General features: G+C 33.3%; 3 protein-coding genes across 4 annotated transcripts; 2 read left to right on the plus strand and 1 right to left on the minus strand.

The window, feature by feature from the left end:
* Nucleotides 1–3: 3 nt before the first annotated feature.
* On the plus strand, nucleotides 4–8,688 carry LOC115881451 (ciliogenesis-associated TTC17-interacting protein-like). The gene is made up of 8 exons (XM_030898926.1): nucleotides 4–179; nucleotides 495–674; nucleotides 727–942; nucleotides 2,898–3,123; nucleotides 6,209–6,470; nucleotides 6,550–6,673; nucleotides 6,840–6,997; nucleotides 8,389–8,688. The coding sequence occupies exons 1-8, from the start codon at nucleotides 65–67 to the stop codon at nucleotides 8,605–8,607; spliced, it is 1,500 nt and encodes a 499-aa protein (XP_030754786.1). The 5' UTR covers nucleotides 4–64; the 3' UTR covers nucleotides 8,608–8,688.
* On the minus strand, nucleotides 2,586–17,513 carry LOC115881450 (vacuolar protein sorting-associated protein 41 homolog). 2 transcript variants are annotated; one of them, XM_030898924.1, is made up of 17 exons: nucleotides 17,364–17,513; nucleotides 17,174–17,302; nucleotides 16,835–17,117; nucleotides 16,586–16,784; nucleotides 16,366–16,520; nucleotides 16,128–16,310; nucleotides 15,934–16,075; nucleotides 14,822–15,034; nucleotides 14,675–14,771; nucleotides 14,442–14,620; nucleotides 14,197–14,383; nucleotides 11,934–12,120; nucleotides 11,741–11,881; nucleotides 11,547–11,683; nucleotides 10,414–10,558; nucleotides 10,218–10,350; nucleotides 2,586–3,103 (listed from the first exon to the last, which is right to left on the minus strand). In XM_030898924.1, the coding sequence occupies exons 1-16, from the start codon at nucleotides 17,376–17,378 to the stop codon at nucleotides 10,232–10,234; spliced, it is 2,511 nt and encodes an 836-aa protein (XP_030754784.1). In that variant the 5' UTR covers nucleotides 17,379–17,513; the 3' UTR covers nucleotides 2,586–3,103; nucleotides 10,218–10,231. The 2 variants fall into 2 exon arrangements, with proteins under 2 accessions (XP_030754784.1, XP_030754785.1); XM_030898925.1 differs by lacking the exon at nucleotides 2,586–3,103 and adding an exon at nucleotides 6,929–7,026.
* Nucleotides 17,514–17,559: 46 nt separating this feature from the next.
* On the plus strand, nucleotides 17,560–21,232 carry LOC115881453 (mitochondrial import inner membrane translocase subunit Tim22). The gene is made up of 4 exons (XM_030898928.1): nucleotides 17,560–17,898; nucleotides 17,947–18,131; nucleotides 18,215–18,287; nucleotides 21,069–21,232. The coding sequence occupies exons 1-4, from the start codon at nucleotides 17,688–17,690 to the stop codon at nucleotides 21,152–21,154; spliced, it is 555 nt and encodes a 184-aa protein (XP_030754788.1). The 5' UTR covers nucleotides 17,560–17,687; the 3' UTR covers nucleotides 21,155–21,232.
* Nucleotides 21,233–27,382: the final 6,150 nt, after the last annotated feature.

Here is a 27,382-nt window from a genome sequence, read left to right on the forward strand (position 1 = left end):
TTTTGTTTTATTTGACAATGCCTGACAGTGATAAGGTAATTTTCAAAATTAAACTTCTTTAAGTATGAATTCTCAAGATAATATTGAGAAATATCTGGAGGATAGCATTAATGAATATTTAAAAAGTCAACAAGACATAACAGAATTTGGTTTTCATTATCCAGATTTTACAGCTGAGGGTTGGAAGCTTTTGTGTTACAACAACAAAATAAAACCCTAATTCACCAAAACACTATACTTTTGCTCTGGATATGTGTTTCACTAACCATGTTAGCATCATCACCAGATAATTAAAACATATACTTAATTAGTCTAAGACATAATCTTAATCACAAAAATCTTAATCATCTGCTGATCATGCTCAAATGGTTAGCAAAACGCGCGTCCAGTGCAAAAGTGAAGTGCTTTGGTGTATTGTGGTGAATTAGTGTTTTATCAGAAATTCTAAATATTTAGATTTAAATAAATTTAGATTAATTAAACAAAATTTCTAGATGAAGTTAGTGAACCTGGCATCAAAAAAGATTATAGTATCATAGAAGAGCTACTTAATGATATTTTATATGATGTAGATAGAACTATTGTGTATCAGGAGTTGTACAAAAAGGCTCAAAAGAAACATCATCAATATGCTCTATTTGATCTAGATGATTTTGTGCCTGGTTTCAATATTGGTAAAACTAGTCATTCCTCTGTTGTATTTGTGTTGAATTATATATATTTTAGATAATGATATAGCACAACAAATGTGTTTTAAAGAGCTGCTTCTAATTAGCAGTGTTGACCAATCAGTCACTAATATCACAGACGGTATAAAACCAACTGGTGTTGGAGGACTTTGCTTAAAAATAGAACTAGGAGAAGGCTTGCCAATGATGGATAAACCTCCAAAAAAGGAGACTAAAAAAAGTCTTGCAGAAAAAATATCAAAAATAAAACAAGGTTTATCATTTATATAATAATTTATACACAGTATAATATAAAGTTAAAAAATATAAAATATAACAAAACAACAAAATCTGAAACACTAACTTTTGATTATGTAGTATGCAAAAAATAAAGATTAAATTCTCTATAATTAATAAAAATATTACAGGTGGGTTAAAACAGAGGAATAAAATTTAAAAAATGGGTTATAGAAAACATCAGCTTAAAAATAAAAACCTTTTTTTACCATGTCTTGTGTAATTGATCTATAATTTTTTTTAAGTAATATATTTGTGTAGACTGTGTAATATTTATGTGATTTCTTTTTTATTCCTATTTTATTTCTCTGTTTGAATACAATACCAAATTAAATAACGTAAACATAGGTAGGGTAAATTAGATTACATATGAGGTAATTTTGACATCAAACTTAAGAGGCTTCTACAGATTGTTAATTTGTTTATTACTCGCGGCAAGAGCTTTATGGTTAAAATATGGCAACCTCGGCCCGCTCGTCGATAGACGACGCGACGGGACGAGTCGGCAGAAAACCCTATAAGTGCATGCATTCTCAATAGGCAGTGTTGCCATTCTGTTCCCCTATAAGTAACTGTCCAGTTAACAATCTGCATATATTGATTGTTAACTTTTAACCCAACAAAAGAATGAGGATTATAAAAAAAAACAAAGTATATTAGTATACTTTTTAAATGGGACATCTTCTATACCGGGTGCGTCTCAAAAGTGGCTCACCCCTATAACTTTATTTTTTTCAGATAAAAAAACGAAATTTGATATGTTAGTATATGACATAAATTAGGATTGATTGACGTATTCAATTGTTTTCGGTCACTTCCTGTTTCACCGGAAATTACTACAACTTTTGATTTTTAAAAGGTACCCTCGGTATTTTTTTACTTTATTCAATAGAAAATAACACTCGGAATAGAAACTTTTGACATTCTCGTTTAAAAAAAGTTGTATTTTAAATTTAATCTAGAGACCTATGACTGTGTTAAAAACACTAATTTTTAATCAAGGCGCCTTGGAAAAGTTGATTTAATCATCTAATGTTTTTCGTGTCTTGTCCTGGCCGGTTAAACGATGGCCAAATCGTATTATCGTTATGAACCGCATGTTAGAATTTCAAATAAACCATATGCGAGAATGTCAAAAGTTGACATGTGATACGTCATTCTATCCAGAGTGTTATTTTCTATCGAATAAGTGTGAGGATTTACATGCATCTGTAGTGTGTCGTCCGTCGTGTCGTTGATTTTATGCAATTTTATTGGTTATTTCAAAAATTACAGCTCTCATATGATTGGACTGACAGAATGACGGACGACGCATTATGGATGCATATAACTCAGCTTAAAGTAAAAAATACTACCATTTACTGGTACCATTTAAAAATCAAAAGTTGTTGTAATTTTCGGTGAAACAGGAAGTAACCGAAAACAATTGAATATGTCAATCAATTCTAATTTATGTCATACATTTATATCAAATCTCGTTTTTTATCTGAAAAAATAAAAAAGTTATAAGGGTGAGTCACTTTTGAGACGCACCCGGTATAAGGTGTGTATTAGGTATTAGACAGTACATTTCTCAGATTTTCTGATTGTTTAGAACTTCCTATTTTTTCCGACTTACCCTACTTGTTATTATTTGAGTTGTTTTCTTAGTCACTACCACAGTTTATACACAACACAACGGTATATGTTGCATATTTTCGAAAGCTTTTGCGTCTCACTTTCTGCGCATACACGTCCTCCCCGCCGGGTCCATATCTTTCTCTCTCTACGTACATTAGAAAGAGAGACAAGATATTAGACACTTCAAAGTAAACCGCCACAACATATACAGTTAGGTACTGTGAATAAGCAATTTCACTACTACAGTTAAAAAAAATAACATATTTAAACAATATAAACAATTGCTTAAAATATATATTTTTGCGTATAAAGGACTAATGCCGCAGGCTCACGAAAAAACGTCCGAACAATCACTAGAAAGCGGAGAAGAGCGTTTGCAAAAATACGAGTCTTTTCTCGAGGAAGAAAAACAGACAGTGTTGCGAAAGTTCGTCATCCATATGTCAAGCCAGTTTGACGTAGACGGTTGCAACGCCGGATCCAGGTTGGTGACTTGGGTCGATCAACAACTTCACACCCTAGAAGAACGAAGAACAGAGTTTAGTAATCAGTTCTATAAATTTAATTAAATTTCTTTTTAATCCTTATGCAAACACTTATGAAATAGTAGTTATTGTTTTTGTAATGCCACTGTCGTAAAAGTTCAGAAGTTGATTTCTACAATGCTCAATTAAAGCAATAATAGCCAAGAAAATAGGCCTTCAAATACGAAGTTTTCGTAGACATGAATTTTTGATATAGTATATAGTTTGAAAGATCTAAAAACGGATTGTGAAAGATTTTTTTAGAAAAACCCCCGAGAAGGAGTGAAATAAATAAAATTCTTTTTTCGAAATTTCGGAGAAACGGTAAGGACTAGAAAAAATGGTTCAAATAAAAGTTGTGGAGCGTTCAATTTTACTTAAAAATGGCATCTATATTTTTTTTTTGCTCAAATCAAAATTAACCGAGATGGGGTGGCTAGAAGCTAGGGGACAGCTTTTATTGAAACATTTGTTTCAAAGTCTTTACCGTTTCTATGAATTTTGAAAAAAAAAACACTTTATATTTTTCACCCCTTCTCGGGGTGAATTTAAAAACATCTTAATTGAAATTTATAATTTTCCAAACAAATTGAATAAAAATGTTAAATATATGAATTTTTCAGCAACTTATATATTTTTTTTTAAATTTCTACTACCATCCCCTAGCTTCTAGCCACCCTATCTCGGTTAATTTTGACCTGAGCAAAAAAAGTATAGAAATAATTTCTATGTAAAATTTGACGTTCCACAACTTTAATTTGAACTTTTTTTTCTAGTTCTTTACCGTTTCTCCGAAATTTCGAAAAAAAAATTATTTATTTATTTCACCCCTTCTCGGGGGTAAATATAAAATAATTAAAAAAAATGTTTAGATGTTTCAAAGTAACTTAGATCAAAAATCTTCTTGGACTACAACTTTTGGACTTGAAATCATCTCTGTTAAGGTGCGTCCAGACCTGACGAGACGAGAGCGAGATGAGCGCGAGACCATTCCAAATTCGCAAAGTGTGGACGGTGGACGAGTCGGCGTATCTGCGTATCAGAGGTTCTCGCGAGACAACCTACGGAGCCTCGTTGCTATCCGTCTTCTGTCGGTTTTGCGACGGCCGATCAAAGAAACTTCTAAGGCAGTCTGGACGTTTTTTTGGTTGGCTCGCTCGATGGCGAGATATTAGCTCTGATTTATAAATTTCGACTATTTAAAATTTAATAATCTCAAATTTTTTAAATGGTACAATTTATGTATTATATTTTTTTCTGATAAAATTTACAAATTTTGCGTCACTGACAAATTTTACCCTGGGTTTTTACCGTACCAAAATCTAAGATTTCTTTAAACAAATTGAATTATTACAATATCTATTAATTTTAGATATACAGGGTGGTCCGAACTGTATTCCGGAAACTTCGGCTGCATATTCTGCAGATAAAACTAAGTAAAAAAGTTCATATAAATGTATGTTCTAAAATGCTTAGTTTCGGAGATACAGGGTGTAGAAGTTTCATTTTTATTTTGATTTTTTCCAAATAATTTCTGAAGTAACGTCAATATTTGGATAAAAATTGGTATCTGGGAGTTTTGTGACACGAGAAATTTGATTTTGATGTCAAAATGACTCCTCTTTGTAGGGGGCGCCACATACACGTGTTTAAACTGTTTTGAAGAGTAATAACTTTTCGTCCGTACCTGTATAAAACTAGCGACTGAAAAAATATATATTTCCATGACTTTTTACGTAAAAAATGTCTCTTGGTAAAAATCGCTACGAGCAACCGTTCTGAAGATATTTAGAATAAAAATAATCAATACATGTCATCATTGACAAAAAATAAGCACACGTTGAGTATAGTTATATGTTTCTGCGAAAGAATGATGATTAAACAGTTTCTGTTGAACTTTTGGCACAAAAAGATTTCAAATATGTGATTTCAGTCTAATAACTATTTATTCGACATGTTTAATTTATGTCAATGATGACAGGTATTGATAATTTCGATTCCAAATATCTCGAGAACCATTAGTCGTAGCGATTTTTACCAAGAGACATTTTTTATGTAAAAAAAGTCGTTTTTGTATATTTTTTTACTCAGTAGTTTTATACAGGTATGGACGAAAAGTTATTACACTTCAAACCAGTTAACAAATATGTAGGTGGCGCCCTCTATAAGTAGGAGTCATATTGACATGAAAATCAAATTTCTCATGTCAAAAAACTCCCAGACACCAATTTTTATTCAAATATTGACGTTACTTCAGAAATTATTTGGAAAAAATCGAAATAAAAATGAAATTTCTACACCCTGTATCTCCAAAACTAAGCATTTTAGGATATACATTTATACGAACTTTTTCACTTATTTTAATCTGCAGAATATGCTGCCGAGGTTTCCGGAATACAATTCGGACCACCCTGTATATCATATGCAAAAAAGTTACCGAATTGTACGTAGAATCTAAGGAAATAAAAAATAGGGTATTAAAAAAAAAATCGACCATTAAAAAAAATATGTTATATCCGCAACACTTTTTTGAGGTCAGGTCTTGACGCACCTTTAGGGTTTAAACGCACTGACGACCAGGTTTAAACGCACTGACGTCGCAGCGACCAGTATTTGATTCAATATTATTAGGAAACGCAGCTGCGACCAGTAATAACATTGAATCAAATGCTGGTCGCTGCGACCTGGCTGTCAGTGCGTTTGAACCCTTTGAGTCACTGCCAGCTAAAAATATCTGAGGGTGCGTCCACATTGCTCGTTGCACGCTCTTGCTTCTGATTGTGCTTACGTTGCTTGCGCTTCTATTTATCGTGTTTCACAAGTCACAAGATCTTTCGGCTCGTAAGCAACAGCGTCCACATTGTAGTGTAGTGCTTGCGTTCGTGCGGTTCGGACATCTAAAAAAAACACAAGCTCGGGCGCTTCGAATTGCTGTCAAGTATGCTCCCCATGGCCCCGAAACGTCCCTTTAATGTATCGCGTCAAAGCCGAACAGTTGAAACCGGCCTTTCGTGTTTTTTGACGTCGCAAGCATATCGAGCACTGCTTTTTGTAATTATTCCTATACAAAAATGTTTACAGTAACTAATAAAATTTCAGATACATATATGACGAAGGTGAAACTCCAATCCAGCAAGTTCTATATACTGCTCTACAACAAGACAAGTACTACGTTAGGCACCACGCAAACATCGAAAAAGAATCGGAAACCAGAAAGTACTATCCTTTAAGCAAAGCTAAAGATTATGTGGGCGAAGGTGCCAATTTTCTTTTGATGCGATACCTCGCTATAACTCGATACGTGGGCACTTTTGAACTATCGACGATATATATAAATGGAAGCATGTGTCGAAATATATACGTGAGTATAGTCTGTACAGGCGAGAGAGTAATAAATTCGACAGAAACATTAAAAATAAATGATTAATTTCAAACCATAGGAATGCAAAGGAGCAACACCAGGATTTGTAAACAACAATCCAGTAGATATCTGCAAGATATACAGGATAATCTATGAAGAGTGCGGTTTGGTTCATATATCTGTAACTGTGATGACGGTATATGGTAATTTTCAAAACCATACAATCATAAAACACTTATAATTAGATTAAAATACAATGCAAAGTCAGAACTAATATAATAACACAAAATCATTATTTTTGATACTTACACACGTATAAAAATTACACACAGACAAGAATTGTTATAATTAAAATGATAATTTATACAGGGATGATAGTAAGTCAAGAATGGGAAGGATGTTCATATATTATCCATATAAACCCACTCATTGCGACCGTGGGAAAACCAGTACCTTATGACCAAGTAGAACTAGTGAAAAGTTGGCACACTGATATGCAACTGTTGTCCAAATATTTAGACTGCAAGGTAAGTATCCATAGGGGTACCAAAAAAGACTGCAAAAAATGAAAAGAAATAATTATTGAGATTTTTTTAAACAATATTCCTGTTTGTTTTTTTTTTAATAAAAATTCGTGTTTGTTGTGAACTTTTTGACACACCCTGTACACTCTCTGAGGCCTAATTCTAGATCATTCTAGCAGTAGAAATTGACGTTGTCAGCGATGGCTATGAAATTAAGATCGCTGTCATTTTGTATGTATAATTATATCGGAAATGTCATTGATCGTCATTTCCAAGGCAAGTAAACGCCGTTTTTATTCGATCATACGGCACCATACGAAAAAAAATGGCGTCAAGGACAATCTGGGGAAAGACAATCGATAATTTTGGTGAGGTCATTCCTAGCCGCCCTTGATGCAGTTCTTTTTCGTTCATCCGGTACTATTAATACATAGGTATAAATTATAAATATTCCGATTTTTTCGTCATTATTTCTTTTAGGCACAATCATAAAATGAATATTGTATTAACATATATTCTAAAAATGTACAAAACTTGTAATTTATTAAAAGTCTGTATAATTATGAAAATCGATACATATATAATAGAATTTGAACAACTTTTTCTTGTTTTACATACTTTATTTTTTCGACATTTCAATAATAAAAATTTGTTGCAATTTTTTGGTCCACCCTTCATACTCAAAAGTGGCTCACCCCTATAACTTTTTTTTCATATAAAAAAAGAGATTTTTATGTATTAAAGAGATGTTAGTAAATGACATAAATTAGGATTGATTGACGTATTCAATAATTGTTTTCGGTCACTTCCTGTTTCACCGGAATTGACTACAACTTTTGATTTTTAAATGGCACCCTCTGTATTTTTTTTACTTTACTCGATAGAAAATGACACTTTGGATAGAATGATATATCATATATGTCAACTTATGACATTCTCGCTTAAAAAAATCGTATTTTAAATTTCAATCTAGAGTGCCATGGTTGCGTTAAAAACACTAATTTTTAATTAGGGAACCTTGGAAAAATAGATTTGATCGTCTAATATTTTTAGCGTCTTATCCTGGCTGGTTAAAAGATACCCAAATCGTATTTTTATTCATATCTCAATTTTTTCAAATGGAACGAGGGTGGCACATTTATGCAACCATATTTGCAAAAATTAAAATAATTTTTTTTACGAATAATTTGATACTACACACTTGGTATTTCGAGTCTAATTGTCAAAAGTACTTGGTATTTCGAGAAAATGTCAAAAGCTGACATATGATATGTCATTGTATTCAGAGTTTCATTTCTATATTTTTCTTTTGTGTTTAAAAGTTGTAGTGATAGGAGTCAGCCAGTTTTGAGACGCACCCGGTATTCCAAAAATCTAATCCTGAAAATTATTAGGCTGAAGCCGAGCTGAAAATGAAAACCTACTTGAAAGATCACCCAGAAATCAACGATATGATCGGCGATTATATGCAGAGTATTTTATTATTGAAACCCGAAAACATTATGCCATTTACCCTCGACTACTTTACGAACTTTCAACCCTTCAAAATACCCGAAAAACAGTATTTTTATGGTACAAATGGGGACACGGATGGTAACGGAGGATATTGGTGATTTACAAAGTTATATATGTATATAATATATTGTATGTTTGTAAATTATTGCGGTAAATTCAAATAAAAAATTTATCTGGTATTTTCTTAAATGTCATTTAACGATTGTTAAAAGATGTTAAAGGAAACATGTCTTTTCATTTATAAATAATTAATCAGTTTTGCAACTAATTTCCAAATATTTCCAAATGGCAAAGAAAAAATCCTCCATTAGCAATTGTACAGGATGAGCCAACGATAAAGTCCATTATTTTATTTGTTTCGAGGTTTATAAATCTTTACAGATTTTCAGGAAACTCTGTAACTATTATCTCTGCCATCTATACTTAAACAAATTAAATTCAAGTTTTGTTCCTAACTTCCTTAACGGACATATCAAATTTTGAATATGAGTAAAAATAGAAAAAATGGAATAAATTGCAAACTATTAAAAATAGGTTATAACATACTTAATAAAAGTTGAAAGTTTTTACCCTAGACTGAATAAAAAATATCTGAAATATTTTCAAGCAATTGTCATAAACCTGGTGGATTGAGAACGCCGCAGTTATAATTAAATTCTGCTTACTTAAGTATGTTTTTATGAAATTTTCAATAATGGAACCAGCTCTGTTTAGGTACAATTTAAATTAAATTTTTCATTCACAATGTTCAAAATGTTTTAACGATTAGTTGGAGATTTATAAAATAAAAAAGCCTACCTACTAGTTTATTTAATTCGAAGATCAAACACCTCCACTGGAAAAGTCGGGTAGTTATGAAATCTCATGTAAGGAGTGTAATACAATCCATTATCCAGATATTCAACCCATCAGAAATATGGTGGGCAGAGTTCTGATGGGTTGAGAACTTATGGCTTCAAAATTCATGATATGGAAGTCAGAATAAATCTTGTCTTGCTCAACATATTGTTGATAAATATTGTATAGATATTGTTGCGGACCCGTGTGGACTTGGCATAACCTAACTAGCTAAAATGTTCCGCCCCCATATGACCTTAATATCGCATTAAAGAATAGACACCGTAATGATTCATTGGAACGTTCGAGAACAATCGAGCTCCACTAGAATGGAGTAGTACATACGAGAACATTCGAAACCTTCTCTATGCACCTAATGATCTATGGATTATTCGAGAAATCTGGAAATCGAGAAAAGTCGGCGGCTGGGGCCTGAAGAGGACAGAGATAAATAGACGAGTACAGTTGTCGCGCTAAATTCAAAATAAATTCTTTCTAGATAAATAGTTATAAATCGTTTGTATATTGTTCTTTAAGTATTTTAATCGTTATTGTTTGTTACTTAGTGTAAATAAATTGTGACTTTCTATCCACACGGAACCGACGAAAAACGTAACAATATTATTATTTATTATTATAATATTAATTAAACAAGTCTCAAATTAAAGGCAATTAGACGCTTATGAGAGCGTCACTATGAGTCGCGATAATGGTGCAATTCTAATACCAACCCTACCTAAACGCTATATTTATAGATATTAGTTTAGTTTTAATCATCAGCTAATGATGGTATGGTTAGCGCTGGTAAATGAGTGTTTTATTTTGCTGTTGTAATACCAAAAGTTACAATCCCCAACTGTAATATACTTACTTTGTAAATGAGCTTCAGTTAATTTTATTTGGAGGATAACAAACGGCGCATCTCGTCGTATTATCATTGATACACAGTGTATGAAAGGCGTGTTTGCAATTGAATATAATTAAGTTACTAGTCGTAGAAGCCACTAAAAGAAGAGACAATGTAACGTAATATTCAGATATTTTTTTAGAATAACGTTTATTATTACCTTTCCCAATCAGTTTATAATGACATGCACCACAAACAATTTCTTCACTCACTGAAGTTCCTTTCTGATGTACATTCACCAGTTTTTGTTGCAGATTGAAATAATCTGAGACCAGAATTTTTTTACAACCTTCTTGGACAGACACCTAAAAATTAAAAGAATTACACTATACCACAGTGTAATAGGAAAAAACGATCTGAATACTCCACTAATGAGCAGAGATGTTTAAAACTAAATTATTTACGTTTATACAGGGTGTTTCAAAAAATATGTGCCATCTCTCGTGGGGAAATTGCTGTAAATGTAAAAATAAAATTTATTTTTTATATCAACATAGGTCCGATTCTGCTTTGTTTCATAGATACAGAGGGTTAAAATCTTAATTTTTCTCAATTTATTTTAATTTTCTTCCAAGTGCTTTTAGTGATTTGAATATTTTGAGGGTAAGAATTACTATAAGTGCTACATATTTTAATAATAAAAAACTGACGATAGAATTGTCAGGGAGATGCACTGAAATACTTTTCTAAAAAAATGTGCCCCATTGAGTATTTTCTCTTGTTAGCAAAATTGTGTAGGCCGTTTAATGATGTTTAAGAGTTGTATCTTGATATTTTTTCGATTTAGATCTCTTTGATAAGATAAACGTATTAGTCGCAGTCAATAAAATTAATAAATCATTTATTTAATCTAATTTATTATCGCGGAGAGTAGTATACAATTCTCGGAGAGCGTTCTACTTCCTACCGGAAAATTCTACTGCTGCCCGATTCGCTTTTGCACTTAGCCAAGAGATGGCGCTTCAACAAAAACGTCTTTCACTTTCTGGCGAATTCGCCAGGTTTCTCAATACACGTAGGCAACCAGCAAGACACGTTGCAACAATGTAGGCAACCAGCAATACAGTTTAGCGCCACAGACACCTTGACAATATTTTAAAGGTTATTGTTAGACTTACATTAAGGCAAATTAATAAAATTGCGTTTATCTCATCAAGACCGAAATCGACAATACATACACGAGAGATATGGCAAGCGATTATTTTGGAAAATATGGTTTTAGTAAATTTGCACCCAGAGTGATAAAGTGCTTTGGTGCAGAGTGGTAAAAGTATATAAATTATTTTTCTATACCTGTAAATTATGCTGATTCAGCATTTTAATAAGAGAATTCTTTAAACCGGGAATAACCATGTCTTTCTTTATTTTCAAAATAAGAGCAGTAGGATCTATATAACTTCCAATGCTCTGTAATAGGAATGTGATATATTCTGAAAATATCAACTTTAAAACATAATTGGTTCATTTAGGGTTATTTTTATAATTACCTGGTTTGTTTATACAGTAATTGATCAAATCATTCCAAAGATCTTGATCATCATGCTCTCTACAAAAAGAAATGGCGTATTGCATATCTTTCAGTTGGTTCATGATCAAATCCAGTGCCTCTTTTAGATTGCCACGGCGATCTGCAATAATAGATTACAGAGAAAATGTTAGTAAGTCAAATAGTTTATGTACCTAAAAGGTAAACCATCTCTGGATAGTATTTTTCTTTCTTGCAAATATCCAGTACGTCATCTATTAGGTAATGATCAGATTTCTTCAAAAATGGTAACAACTTCTGTCTATCAAAAATAGCGTATAATCTGACAAGTTCTTCATGGTATTTGCCTTGAGGATTCTTTTTATCATATTCATCAAGATACTGCAATACAAACAAACGATTTTCTTTATACAAAAATTCGCATTATTTCGCATTTTGCCACTTTTTGCCAGTCATTGTATCTCGCTGAATAGATTTTATTTGTTTTTTGTAACTATATCACCTATCTAGGTATTGTTAAAATAATGTCAAATTAGGAATTCAATAAAAAAATTTAAAATGTATAAGTCTTTTATAAAAAATTACTACATAATAAATTATTACATTATACACTATAAAGTGAGCAGTCAGTTGTATACAAGGGAAAATCGCTGATAAACCAATAGGAGATATTGTGATATACTCTGCCAACTTGGGCGCTCTAAGCCATGCAATCAGTGAGATCAAAAACTGTGATGGATTACCGAGAAGCACTGTCCTGGCTGCGTCAAGGCGGGACTACTCTGTGCTGGGTGACAGGACACAGCAATGTGGTGGGCAACCAAGAAGCAGACAGACTCGCCAAAAAGAGGGCCGGAGAAGAGGCTGTGGCAGATGACCCACCACTTGTGACAATCAGCACAATGAAGGAAGCTATAAGAACTACCATCAAGGCCAAGCAGCAAGCGACGTGGCAACACCGCGAGTACTACGCTACAGCTTGAAGACAGTCGCCAGTGATAGATAGAAAAAAGTCAAAACAACTAGAACCTAGTACCACAGATTAGGTATACTATATGTATACAGATAAAAATCTTATCCCTAATTCGTGGTACGAAAATTGTTTTTTATGACGATGTGCAAACGAGTAAAATTTCTTGTGCGCAAAAATAAACTGGCGTAAAATGACAATAAACAGCGTAATAGAGAGATATCGCTAAACCGAATATCGTGCATGGACGTTAATAAGGCCAGGTGTTATTTCTTTTACGTGAGGTGGTATTAACTCTCTTCATTTGTAGTTATCGGATCGGAAAGAATTCTGTTCGCGTCGCGTCCGCTATTTAAACTTAACCTAACTTTGAAATTGTTTTGTTTACTAGGTATTTTAAACTAAAGGACTAAAGTGCTTATTTCCAGTGCTTTATTGTTCAACGTCTGCTAGTGGGTTTAGGGCAACAAGCAACAAATTCTCTTAGAAGGGCTAAGTCGTCATCTGTTGTAAACCTCAGCCTCTTTATAGGTTCTTTAATATTGGAAAAGGTGGAATCCATATTTTGGGCCATATTTATTTAATTAAAACTAATCCCAGCTTTATTAAATATCAAATTACCTAATAAAACTAAAGTAATAATTCAAAACAATTCAAACATAACCTAAAATAAAAGATCTCGCCGGCCGGCCCCGGTTGTCAAATACCCGCACATGCCCATTTAAGGAATTTTTAAACGTTATTTAGAAATAGCGCTTGGTGTAATTGATCCGCAAATTACGTCAGGCGGTAACGTTATTAGCGGGTGTTGCGTTAAAAATTGACTCGCGCATATCGTAACCATGATAAGGTACGCGTAAATACTGCATGACGCTATTCGGTTTTCCGATATCTTTCTAATAATTGTGCCGGTCAGGCGCTGTGCACAATTTTTGAGGCCATTAGTGGGCGTGCTATGTGCGCAAACTAGTAACCTAACTAGTACCCGATTCCGAAAATTGGAACCACGAAAAACGATAAAGAAAAAACAAAGTTTATACTCTGTATAATCTGTGCTAGTACCTAGGAAAGAAAAGGTACCTAGGTACCTAAAAGAACCTAGTACGCATAATTGAAGGTATCATTACTGGAAACTGCCGCACGGGGGTAAACCTTGTGGGATGGAAGGTTTCCAACGACGACTACTGCAGAGAATGCGGAGTGGAAGAAGAAACCATAGGGAACCTGCTGTGCCACTGTCCGGCTCTGGAATACCGACGATTTAAAACTTTAGGGTCAGGTTTTTTGGAAGGACTAGAGGAAGCAGCAGAAGCCAACATCAGCGACATCGGGAACTTTGCTAAAAGCTTTAGTGGAAGTGCATTAACGCAAAGAAGTATGAGAGGAAGGTTTGGTACAGTAATATAGGAGTATCGCAATGGACCCAAGGCCTCTGAGTGAGGGATCAAACATGATCCCAAACCCCAGCCACCTAACCTAACCAATACCTTGTACAGATGCAGTTTGTTTTCCTTCAATTTCTCCACAATTTTCTCCACTGGAATGCTGTCTTTCTCCAATAATAAGGCTATAGTTTTCTTATCATCTAAATCCATTAGTTCGATGAGCATATCTTGAATAACACCAAATAATTTATGTTTTTGTATTAACGTAAAAACATCTTTGTGTTTTAATCTAAAGCAAAAAAAATGCTTTGATTTGTTAACGCACATTTTTTTAATTTTATACTCACTTAAGATACATGGATAAACTTTTATCATACTTTTTCTCATAACTATACAAAATGGCTAAGGCTTCCAAATACACAGTTTTGTTAGAATCACAATTAAGCAAATGTTCTAAAACGGCATTTATTACTGCACACACATTATAAAGATTGTGGTGCCATTCTTTAAGGAGCTGCAGAAAACCCTATAAATAAAAAATAATAATTTATGTTAAATAAATATAATTTTATTGATGTACCTCCCCATCTAGCTTAAGATATTCATAAAGAATCATCTCATATATGTGCGGATTTAATTTTGAGTCTAATGTTTTTGGAATGTATGGACTCACCGATCTGAAAATTAATTTCAGTTGACTTTGCTTAGAAAAAAAATAAATTCTTACCTTAGTTGATGTACACTGGCGAACTTATAAATTTGATCTTCCCACAGGGAAGGATTCCTTCCAAAAATCTTTAAACCTAACTGGCCAGCAGTGTCATACATCCCTCTGCTAAGCAAGTGATCCAAGTAGTCTGTGCCAACAGACTGAATGGTGTGCCTATGTATATTTCTGCCATCATTGTGCATGATAATCTCCATAGCTTCATCAAATTTACTTAAAATGACAAAAAACACTGTTTAAGAATAAAATTAAGTTTGTTCTTCACCAAAATATGATCCTATAATACTTTTGTTCTAGATTTTGAGTAAAATACGTTCTTAGGAAAACAAGATTCATGTAAAGATTGCAATCAGCAATATGTTAGGCAAACTAGAAGATCAATATTAACTAGATTTAAAGAACATTTGGCCCAGATAAGATACAGTAGACTGGATAAATCTTGCGTTGCCCAACATATTGTTGATAAAGAACATTGTATAGATAGTAATAATTTAAAATTATTTAAACAAGTCTCAAATTACAGGCAATTAGATACATATGAAAACGTCAAAATTAATAAATGTAAAGAGAGTATGAACAGAGACAATAGGCCAATTCCTTCTAGCTCTCTGTTTCTACTGCTCTAGTTTCGGTAATTAATTGTTAAGCTCGGTTGGTTTTGACTCGCTAGGCCAGTTTTTGCCACGCCTACTCGGTGCCAATTGAGCACCTATATAAACGCTCAATTTGTAGATATTAGTTTAGTTTGAATCATCTGCTTATGATGCTTTATGACGAACAATTTGTTTATTGCAATTAAAAATATAATATTGGTGTATTGTGGTGAATTATTCTTTTAATTTGCTGGAACATTAAAAAAAATACATTCATTCTGGATCCACCTTGTATATACAAGACTAGTATTTTACCAGAGAATAACTATTTAAACCATAAATATGTATAGGGTGTCCCATTTTCATGTGTTTTAGGGGTTTCTTGTTTATGAGTAGAGATACAAAGATGTGGTTTTCACATTACAAAATTCATATGCTTTTTCACGTAAAAACTAGTTTTTAACATTTGGACAACCAACATCATTAAAATTATTACCTAAAAATATGACAATTACTCACTTATGTTGAATAAACCATTGTATTCTGTCATCTAAGTCATACGGACTTGCAATAACTACATCTTTTGGGGCAACAATAAAAAATACATTTTCTTCTATCAACACGTCCAAATGGTAATCATTTACAGAGTATTCTTCATACCCTAAAAAATACATATAAATTTATGCTGTTACACATTTATAACCATTTCTAACCCCTTAAAGATAAACTATCAGTACAATTATCTGTGTAATCATTGTCTTTGTATTCTACTATATATAATTGTGGACGTAAGCTTTTATTGTTCTCATCAAGTTCTTTAGGAATACCTAACAGTACTAACTGGTGATCTAACGGAGCTATACCACTAATATAAAATTCAGTTTGAAATGTTGACACTAAAAAGGATTTTACATGGTGTAACTTAAATTATGTTTTAAAAATTTAATTTACCAGGATCAACCAGATATTCAGGTAATGCCCTATTTGCTAATTCAATATTACTTCTTTTTCTTATAACACAAACTCTAACAGTATCCACCCAACCAATTAACAGGGTTCTACTATCAGCCCATCTTAAATTACAACGAAATTTTTCAATAGAAATGCTAAAATAAAGAAAAATGTAAAGTAAAAGTTTTTTAAATGATAAATAAAATCTTAATATACCAACCCTGGGTGTTCTTCCCATTTAATCAGTCCTAGAGAACATCTTGCATTCATATCATAAACTCGAACACCAATATTACTAGACCATGCTAAAAAATTCTCTCCCCAACATAAACTTCTCACTAAACCCTCACTTTCACACAAAATTGTTGGCTTGGGACCTCCAAAAAACGTCCGTTCATACAAAGTTAATCTATCATCACCTAAAATGTCTTTTATAATTACAATACAAATGTATAAGATGTTATCTTACCAGTAATAAATCTTTTATTAGTTGGATTTTTACTGAAATAGGGATCTAAAGCAACAGTCTTTACAAGTCTACCAACATTAAGATTATAGTTGCTTTCTCGTGAAAACAGTCCATAAACATACACCCTGCCATCATCAGAACAAGTCCCAATATATTCGCCGTTCTGATCAATTGCTATTTGATTAACGCTTACAGAGTGGGCTTTCAGTTCTTTGCCTTTAATGCTGTTACCTTGATGGTCTAAAATATATATTATGCCCGAGTGTGAGCCCAAACAAATAAACTGCAAATAATTGGATGTTATTGTTGAAATAAGGACAACTAGATGCTGTTTAATACTTTTGTGTGTACTGCAATACATGTTGCTGAAGTAGTTGAAAGAATTCTAGCTAAGTCATTGGAAAGACGCACGTATTTTAATTTCGGCTCTATTTCGTCTTCTGAACATTCTGAATCACTCATATACTCCTGAAAATATATTTGATATTTAAATAATTTAGAGGTTAATAAAATAGTATTTACTACTTACATTTCCTTCGGTCATTTTAAAACAGGTAGTTTAAAATATAAAATTGTAAACATTTTCTCTAAAAAAGCAGTTACAAATATTATTTGTTCATATTTAAATTAATGAACAAAATAATACACTAATCATTACAGCTGTTTTTGACATTTCCCCTCCACACCTTTTTCCTGTATATTTAGTTGCCTATATATTCAAAATTTTGACGTTTTCATTCTAAAGTGAGGTTATAAGTTATAACAGGTTATAATTTAAAATATCAAAAATTGTGAACTTTTAAAATTGTTTTTGTTAAAATAAATCAATTTTTCGCATTAATTTAACGAAACAATGTCTAATGAGACAACTGAGAAAAGGCAATTTACACCACAAGAATGGGTTTATTTAACGAATTACTTCGTAGGAAACAATTACAGATACAGAGAGAATATAATCATACCCAAAAATTTAGGACCCATACAAATAAAAACGAACGAAGAAAAAATGGTAGAGGCGTTTTTCGAAAGTTGCCCCTTTAAAGTAATAATGAGCTGTGTGGCAGGTAGACACAAAATAATTTTATGAGGCTCTTCTAATCAGTTTTCTTAAGGATATGGTTTGGGGGCAGTTATTGGATTATTCTCATCTAGTATAGGGCCCAGTTCAGCAACAAGTATAGAAACCCAAACGGCAAGACAGGTTTTTAAGGAAATGAAAACGACAACTTTAAGTTATGCCAAGAACTTTGCCTTGATCGGTGCCGTTTTTTCTGGAGTGGAATGTACAATTGAAACGGTAAAGACTTTACTATAGTGTACTTTGTGCGAATAAATGTTAACATGAAATAGGTGATATATTATGACTTATTTTGCTTATAGATGAGGGGAAAATCTGACTGGAAAAATGGAACTTATGCAGGTGCTGTCACTGGAGGAATGATAGGATTGAGAGGTAAGAATCTAAATAAAACCAATTATGATGGTATTATTGATGTTTATGTTTGTTTTAAATTCACAAGAATAAATATTCTGTTAACATAAATATATTATAGTCTGTCCAAAAAGAGAGAGTACATAGTAGAGGCAGTTGTCTACCATTTAATTCAGTAGTATGCAAATATTTGGATAAAATTCAAAATACTATTATGTCACTATGATATTTCTTTGCTGGGCAGACCATTTTTAATATTTTTGCCATTATATTCAATTATTTAAAATATACTTCTGAAAAGAATATTGAGAATTAGTAACTTCGTTAAGGATATATTAATTTTTAAGTAACACAAATTAAAGACTGAAACCAACATTGATATTTGATTCACCATTCCATTAATTTGAACTTTTGTTTCATCTTTTTTCTTTCCAGAATACAGAGACAACTGAATATAAAACATGTCAAAGTTTTACAGGATTAAAAATTTTAATTCTTTAAATTTTGGTATTGTGTAGTATTTTTTTTATTTTTTTGAAGTGAAACTTCTTTACGCGCGTTGGGAGTAAAAATTCAAGGTCGTGACACACCACGGCCTTGGCGCACGAGCTAGCGAGAAAAAAAAAGTGGTAAGGATCGCGCAGACATCAAAAAACATTTGATTTGAAGCTAAAGGTGCGTATTCACTATCCGAACGAACGAACGAATGTTCATTCGTTCGTTCGGTAGTAGTATGGACGGGACCGGATTTTAGAACCAAACGAAAACACCTTAACCCATTCGTTTGCGAACGCCTTTGATGTACCGACGCGAAACTAATGGCCGAGCGAACGAACAAACGAACGACCGCATGCGTTCGGTCCACCGTCCAAATATACCGAATTTCATTCGTTCGCTCGCTCGTTCGTTCGTTCGTTCGGATAATGAATACGCACCTTAAGAAAATCATTATAATAAACTTGATAATGTACCATAACCAACATGACAGACAGGCCAGAGACATCGATTTGTGACGTCACCGCACTAGTCTGGCTTTTGTATTGTGCCATATGGTACTGCATATAGTTTTTGCATAAATAATAGTATTAATTGATAGTTTTGCCAGATATAAATATGAAAAATATTATACAGAAAGGTATTAAAAAATAACATTAACTTTATTTTTTTTTATCGCGTTAAAGTAATTGAATAGCATTAAAATTTAGATATAAAGCACGAATATTAATATGAAATAAACTACAGCATAAGATGAACAAAATAAAATCTACATAATAAAAAGCGTGTCCTAAAATTGCGTTAGCGAGTATTTAGCAACTAGTAATAATATACCTTGTGATAAAAAGTTTCCAAATATTAAAAAAATATTTAAAACATATTTAAAAAATGTGGATATCAGATAGAATTAACTATTAACATTAAGTAATTTGTAGTTCGATGTTCATCAAGTAACCATCTCCATAAATCGTAAATAAAAAGATAAAGATATCATTTTTTTTTATATAAAATACTGAAATAAAGTACAAATTCATTTAATTTCTTTAAAATATATTGCTATTTCATAATAATAATACTTTTCAATATTTATTTCATCCTGAATTTCCAAATCTTGTTTTCTTTCATCGGGACGTTTTCTCTTTATGGGAACATGCACAGAGGGTCCATAAGAGGGTTGATTTGGAAAAATTGTAGGCACAGCATGTTCTGTATGTTTTGGACGTGACCTAGTTACAGTTAATATTGTTGGGAAAGAGAATGTAGACAGATCCTGAGGACTTATTATAATTGCTGCTACAAGGCACAGGCACAGAACAATGTCGCGGAATTTTTTATTTCACAAATTAAAAATAAAGAAACGAAAACTGTTTTACATAAAAATACACGTCACTTACGTTGGTTTAACACTATACACTAACACTAATGCTATTAATTATGTTTTTATATAAATTCCCCAACTTTTTCCTAGCCCGGACACACGGCCGGCATCGCTGGTGTTACTATAATTTTTACCGAAAGTATGTTTTTTTTCGCGGGTAGGATGTTATGAATCGGATCTAGATAGTTCACTATTCACTCAAAAGTATTTAGTATAATTTTATTAGCATAGAAATGCGTAAAAAACACAGATTTGTTGCGAAACTAATGAAAACAATTGGTTTGTTTACGACTACTAATTCTGGACCACTTCGGTAGAACTGTCAAAACAGTCAGGCCTTGAGTATGACGTTAGCCACGACTGTACCTCTGTACTAATATCCTCCGGTTGTGTGCTAGGAAGTATATTTTCATCGATAGGTAGCTTCTGAATAACAGTCTAGGTAAAGGATCCAGCTCATTTGCTAGCTCAGAATTACAATTATTAGAGGTAAGCAACTCGCATTTTCATTGGAGGACATTGTCATATACTTATTTCAAACCAATAATCAACGAGAATATTCGTATAATTTAACAAAAAATTACCTGGAAGATTACTGTAAACCACTATAAATACGAATTGTTGGTTAGGTTCAAATTTTTTTCTCTTCTTAAATCATTTTAAGCGTCAACGTTATTTATATAGACATTCGTATAAAAGGGTGTATTTTAGGAGGTATTCCACAAAATTTACAAGCTATTGAGGAAACAGAAAAAATACAGTTTACCTAAATAGCATTATATGTCACTTTTTTAAACAAATCCTTCAAATTAACAGCTGTTAGTAAGAAGTTTCACTTCAAATATGCGCACATAGTGCACACACTGTTTCTTTATTAGTGTATTTTTTTTTCTTCCTAATTATATCTCATAATTCGACTATTTTTTTAGCTGGTGTTAAAGCTGGCGTAGTTGGAGCTATAGGATTTGCAGCATTTTCAACAGCAATTGATTATTATATGCATTCACGATCTTGAAATCCCCCTTTTTTAGTTCACATTGTATATAGTAGGGTAGATATAATTTTTAAGTAATTAAAAATGAACTATAAAAAAGTTGATGTTTTTTTTTATTTCATAAACTGTTATAAATGGTCGTGTGTATATAAAAATAATTTATGACTTCATGAAGTTAAATCATAAATTTATGTGTTGATTTTGTTTTAAATGCTCGGTAAAAACAATATTTACAACCAAATTATCTGAAATTTATTAGTTTTTTGCGAGATTTTGTGTAAGCATTAACGTTCTATCTGTTATTTTTAATATCTACTATAAAAATAGATGATAATTATGATCACAACTAATTCAGTACCAGCTGGCTCGCGGGTATTTGCGTATTGCTGCGCCTGCTCTCATTCACATGCCAGCAATCCTTGCCATTGGTCGTTTTTATAAAGAAACTTCAATGGAGCTCAGACCTTGCCTTGTTACACAACATAAAATAAGCGAATATCTAGGTGGGTATTAGATATTTAGTCAATATGTTTAATTTATGTCAATGATGATAGGTATTGATAATTTTGATTCCAAATACCTCGAGAACCACTACTAGTAGCGATTTTTACCAAGATACCTCTTTTGCGTAAAAACTACGTAAATGTATATTTTTTACTCAGTAGTTTTATACAGGTTATACAGGAAAAGGACAAATATAAACTTCGTTGTAATGGGGAATGTCGCTGGAACTTTTGTATGTCCTGTACTGGGTTAGATAAAACAACAACAAAAATACTCTGCCAACAAAAGTTCAACAATATCAGATTTTTCTGCAATATCTGTGACTCACCCACGTTAAAATATCTTCATGACAAGATAACTCAAGTTCAAAAATCGCAAGCCTCTCTAGACACTGTCGAAGCTCTGGGAACCTGTCTAAAGAAGAACAATGATCTCCTTCCGGTCATTAGTGAGATGTACGATATTTTGAGTTACCATGACTCCAAGTGTAAGAGCTTGTACAAGAAAGTGGATGACATTCACAGCCTCCATACCAGTTTGTCCGATGGTAGACAAGAATCTTTATTCCATTCCATCAGGGACATGAAGCAAGATATTTTCAACTTGTCATCTATTTTACTGGACAATCATGATGAGTCTATTAAGGTCCAAATTCATGACTCATCAAAGGAAGACTTATCAAAGGAGTTGGGGATTTGCGTTTGAGTGTAAATAAAATGGCACTCATGTTGGAAAGGTTGGCCTCCAGCGAAAAGACATCCAAGAACATTCCTCCAAAGAACATTAAAAGTACCAAACCAAACCCACAAATGGAAAAAAAATCTATTTCGACGCAGACTGACCATTCAGATAACAAGGATACAGTGGGTATTACCTGTCCCAATACCATCACACCCACACCTCATGGATTGTCCCAGAAAGAAGACTGGCATTACCTGATAGTGTCCAAAATCCCACCTCCTTATACAGCAAACCAGCTTGCACACTATGTCAAGGAAAAGCTTTGAACTACTGACTTTATCCGATGCTTTCCCTTGCTGAAACACAAGGACATTTCACACTCTGACTTCAAAATTGGTGTGCAGAACAAGAGCCACCTTGAGCAGCTGAAGGACATAGGTATGTGGCCGCCAGGTACTGAAATAGTCACTGCCAATTCTTTTACAATACCTTTAAAGTTATCACCGCCAGCACCAGGTACTTCGTCCACAGGCTCTAAACAAATTTTATCAAACACTGTTGACATCCAAAGTCTACCACCTTGCTCTGACTCGACATTCATGAATATACCGAGGGAGGTTAAATCTGCTAAGATTTGTTCTGACAAGGAGGCTATTGCTGTCTGTAAGTCTCTTGGGCTGAAAAATGTGGAAATTGTTGTGGAAGAGAGTGCGAGGAGGGATGGTGGGCTGCATATGGACCCGTTGACTCCGCCTGTGGTTCGGATGACGCAGAATTCGGATGAGGCAAATGGGCGTTATTTGCTTGCTAGGCTGAGGGACCCTTATATTAAAGCCTATTCGGCTATTCCTCGCCTATCTCCATGATCAACCCTCAAGTGTGTGTTTTGAAGGGCACACCAACACCAGCATCAAATTATTTATGGCATCAGAGGGACTTCCTAGTGACGCGGATTCCCTGCGCAGGCTGTATTATCGCTTCCACAACGTTTATGGTATTGACTCAGCTGAAGTGGATGCGGATCTTTCTGCCTTCAGGTCCTTCTTTTCAACGGAAAAACTTCAGCAGCTTCAGAGAATTAGGGAAAGTCATACCAAGTATTTATCTCCAAGTAAAACTACAAATTTTTAGGTGAAATGACGCGAATAGAGGATCAAGCACCCTCTGAAAAACTAGACGATAGCAAGCTTAGTGTTTTTTTAATTAATATTCAGTCCTTAAGACATAAAACGGATGAATTATATCTTTTATTAGAAGAGCTCAATTTTCCAGAAATTGTTGCCATAACTGAACATTGGTTAAATATGTATGAGTCTGTATTTGTCAAAAAATACACTACATTAACTAGATTCAATAGAACTAACTCATCTCATGGAGGTACTATGATAATGTCTACTAACAACGACTTTTCGGCGAAAGTTCGATACTCTAATATCCGAAAAAATTTTTGAATTTTCCGTCGTTTATCATAATGCTTTTGACCTCTATATTATTTGTATTTACAGAACACCTGACGCTGACGTACATATTTTCAGTCAAATATTGCTAAGCTTGCTTGAATCCCTACCTATAAAAAGTAAATTAATTTTGTGTGGCGATCTGAATATTGACTTTTCCAGTGTGTGTGCAGCTAAGGAGTCTCTCCAGTCCATTTTCACTCTTTTGGTATACTCATGCATGTTGACTCACCAACTAGAATAACTAAAACTGGCTCTAGTACTATAGACTATGTCGTGTCGTCTTTTGCCCCGGAATTCGTTGACTGTAGAGTCCTTCACTCGGGTTTCTCTGATCATGAGGCAGTATTGACAAGGTTTTTGCTGAAATCCAAATGCAAAAATACCTCGCGCAAATTGGGCCGTATTTTTTCGGATGAAAATTTTCTAAATTTTCACCACCTATGTCTAACAACAGAGTGGGTTGTCCTCTCGGCTGACGTCGATTCCGAATTTTCTAGATTTATGGATACCTTGTCTAATCTGGCGTACAAGGCATTTCCTCTTAGGCCTATCAAAAGTAAACAAGGTATACCCTGGTTTACTACAGGCTTGCGTATACTGCAAAGAACATGCGCTCATTATCTCACCTTAAGAAATTCACAGACAGCGTCTTCTTTCATAATTACGTGAAACTTTATAGAAAGGTTTATCGTAAGACTATGAAAGCTGCCAAGGACATTTATTATAATGCGAGGCTAGCCAAAGCCGGTAATGTCGCTAAGGAGACTTGGGCTATTGTAAATGACTTAAGGAATAAGACTTCTTCGTCTGGCACACTCTTTAATTCACCTGAAGATTTAAACACTTACTTTGTTAATGTGGCTAAAAATTTAGTTAACACCATAACTCCTTCCCATGATTCACTTTCATATCTTCCTAAAGCAAATGAGAATTTACACAGTTTCTTCCTCACGCCCGTAGTATTAGATGAGCTCCGTAGTACAATTAATAGTATTAAAAACAAATCCTCATCTGGGACTGATGGGCTTACTCTCAAAATGTTCTCTGAATTTCCTGAATGCACATTAAACCATCTTACTACTTTAATTAACGAGTCATTCCAAAAAGGAGTTTTTCCAAACCCTCAGGGTTCAGTACTTGGCCCTATTTTGTTTCTGGTGTTTAACAACGACATTGCAAATCTGGACATTAGCGGTAAAATCTGCCTCTTTGCGGACGATACTAGTTTCACTTGGAGCGGCCCAGATGTTGCGGCGCTATATGATACTATATCCAATGACTTACACTTATACTTATTCTAATCTCCTATGCCTCAACCTATCAAAAACTAAAGTTTTGTCATATAAAAGTACTATACCAACCTTTTGTACTTAATAACACTACTATTGACGTCGTGGACTCTGTGAAATTCTTAGGACTTCTTGTAGACAACTCGTTAAAATGGGACTCTCACATTGAAGCTCTATCAAAGAAACTAAGCGCTGCCTGTTTTGCGCTAAGATCAGTTTCTAAGGAACTTAACTTCTCAACCTCTAGAATAGCCTATTATGCCCTTTTTGAGTCACATCTTCGTTATGCCCTTCCATTCTGGGGTACTTGCTGCGCAACAAAATTTGATCGTGTTTTCATACTTCAAAAGAGAGCAGTTCGATATTTATTGGGACTGAACAGTAGAACTCACTGCCAGAATTTCTTTAAAAATTTGAAAATACTGACTCTTCCTTCTTTATTCATTTTTGAATCCGTTTGCTTAATCCGCAAGCACATATCTGCTATTCCCGAAAGGCCATCTCATAACTATCCACTTAGGAATGCAGAGCACGATCTTTATCTGCCAACCCCGAGCTCAGAACTAGTTAAGGGTTCAATACTGTACAATGCCAAAAAAATGTACAATCATCTGCCTTTGAATATCAAATCGCTTTCATTCTTTCCCGCATTTCGCAAGGCTCTAAAATCATACCTACTGGAGAGAGCCCTATACGCGGTAAACGACTTTTTGTTGATGTTTGATTATGAACAATTTTGAATTTTAAAATTTTGATCATCTCACACACTGGTCAAAGGTCAAGTATTTAATATTCTATAACTTTAAAATTATATCTATTTACTGCGTACTGTTCTAAAATTGTCCATGTATATTCTTTTTGTAATTTTAAAGACTTAAATTTTTTTGAATTGTATTATTTGTATTGTGTATTTTTTGTTGTTTGTATTTTTTTGTGATTTTGTTGTTTGTGAGTGCTTTGTCGATGAAGCTGTTTTGGCTTTTTGCACAATAAAGCGTTGTTGTTGTTGTTGTTGTTGTGCAGGTACGGACGAAAAGTTATTATTCTATAAACCAGTTAAAAAATATGTAGGTGGCGCCCTCTACAAGTAGGAGTCATATTGACATCAAAATCAAATTTCTTATGTCAAAAAACTTCCAGACACCAATTTTCATCCAAATATTGACGTTACTTCTTAAATTATTTGAAAAAAATCGAAATAAAAATGAAACTTCTACACCCTGTATCTCTGAAACGAAGAATTTTAGGACATACATTTATACGAATTTTCTTACTTATTTTTATCTGCAGAATATGCTGCTAAAGTTTCCGGAATACAGTTCGGACCACCCTGTATAGTATCAATATTAAACCCTATTTCTGTAATAATTATAATAACTTGGCAATTGCACGGTATGATATTCTGCTAATTAAAACCGTTTAGATTTACTTAGTAATCGAAATGGTAGATTATTCTTTTATAATTATAGTGCCATGCAATAATTGCCAAGTCATTATAATTATTACAGAAATAAAGATGTCTAATATTGATACTAACAATTTATAAAAAAAAAATGTTTGAATAGGTACTTCCATAGAAAAAAGAAATAAAATAAAATGGTTTGGTTTTACATGAGATCTCACAACTTTTTTTAGTAGAAGAATTGCGTTGCGAGACTTGGCATTTTTTACATTCTATGTTTTTAATGGGATCTCATTGTAGGGGGTCTTTTTGTAGATCATCCTTCATTTTTAGCCGACCGTACCAACAGGTATGGTAGGCATAGTTATTAGACTGAAATCATAAATTTGAAATGTTTTTGTACCAAAAATTCAACAGAAACTGTTTTATTGTCATTTTTTCGACGAAAAATTTGTGATTAATTTAAAAAAATTAAAATTTCCCAAATTTATTATTTCAATCAAATAACTAGGTATCTACTCAACGAACGTCGTGCTTATATTTTTCAATAATGACTTGTATTGACTATTTACATTCTAAATATCTTGAGAACGGTTGCTCATAGCGATTTTTACCAAGAGACATTTTTACGTAAAAAATCATTGCTACTCAATAGTTTTATACAGGTGCGGTCGAAAAGTTATTACTCTTCAAAACAGTTAATTCACCTGTAGGTGGCGCCCCCTAGAAATAGGAATCATATTGACAACAAAATCAATTTTCCCATGTCAAAAAACTCCCAAATACCAATTTTCATCCAAATATTGACTTTACTTCAGAAATTATTTAGAAAAAATACATTTAAATACATACAGACATACGTATAAGAACTTTTTTACTGATTTTTATTTGCAGAATATGCTGTCGAAGATTC

The sequence above is a fragment of the Sitophilus oryzae genome, unplaced genomic scaffold (assembly GCF_002938485.1).
Source record: "Sitophilus oryzae breed Bouriz unplaced genomic scaffold, Soryzae_2.0 scaffold_172_pilon_pilon, whole genome shotgun sequence".
Lineage (NCBI taxonomy): Eukaryota > Metazoa > Arthropoda > Insecta > Coleoptera > Curculionidae > Sitophilus > Sitophilus oryzae.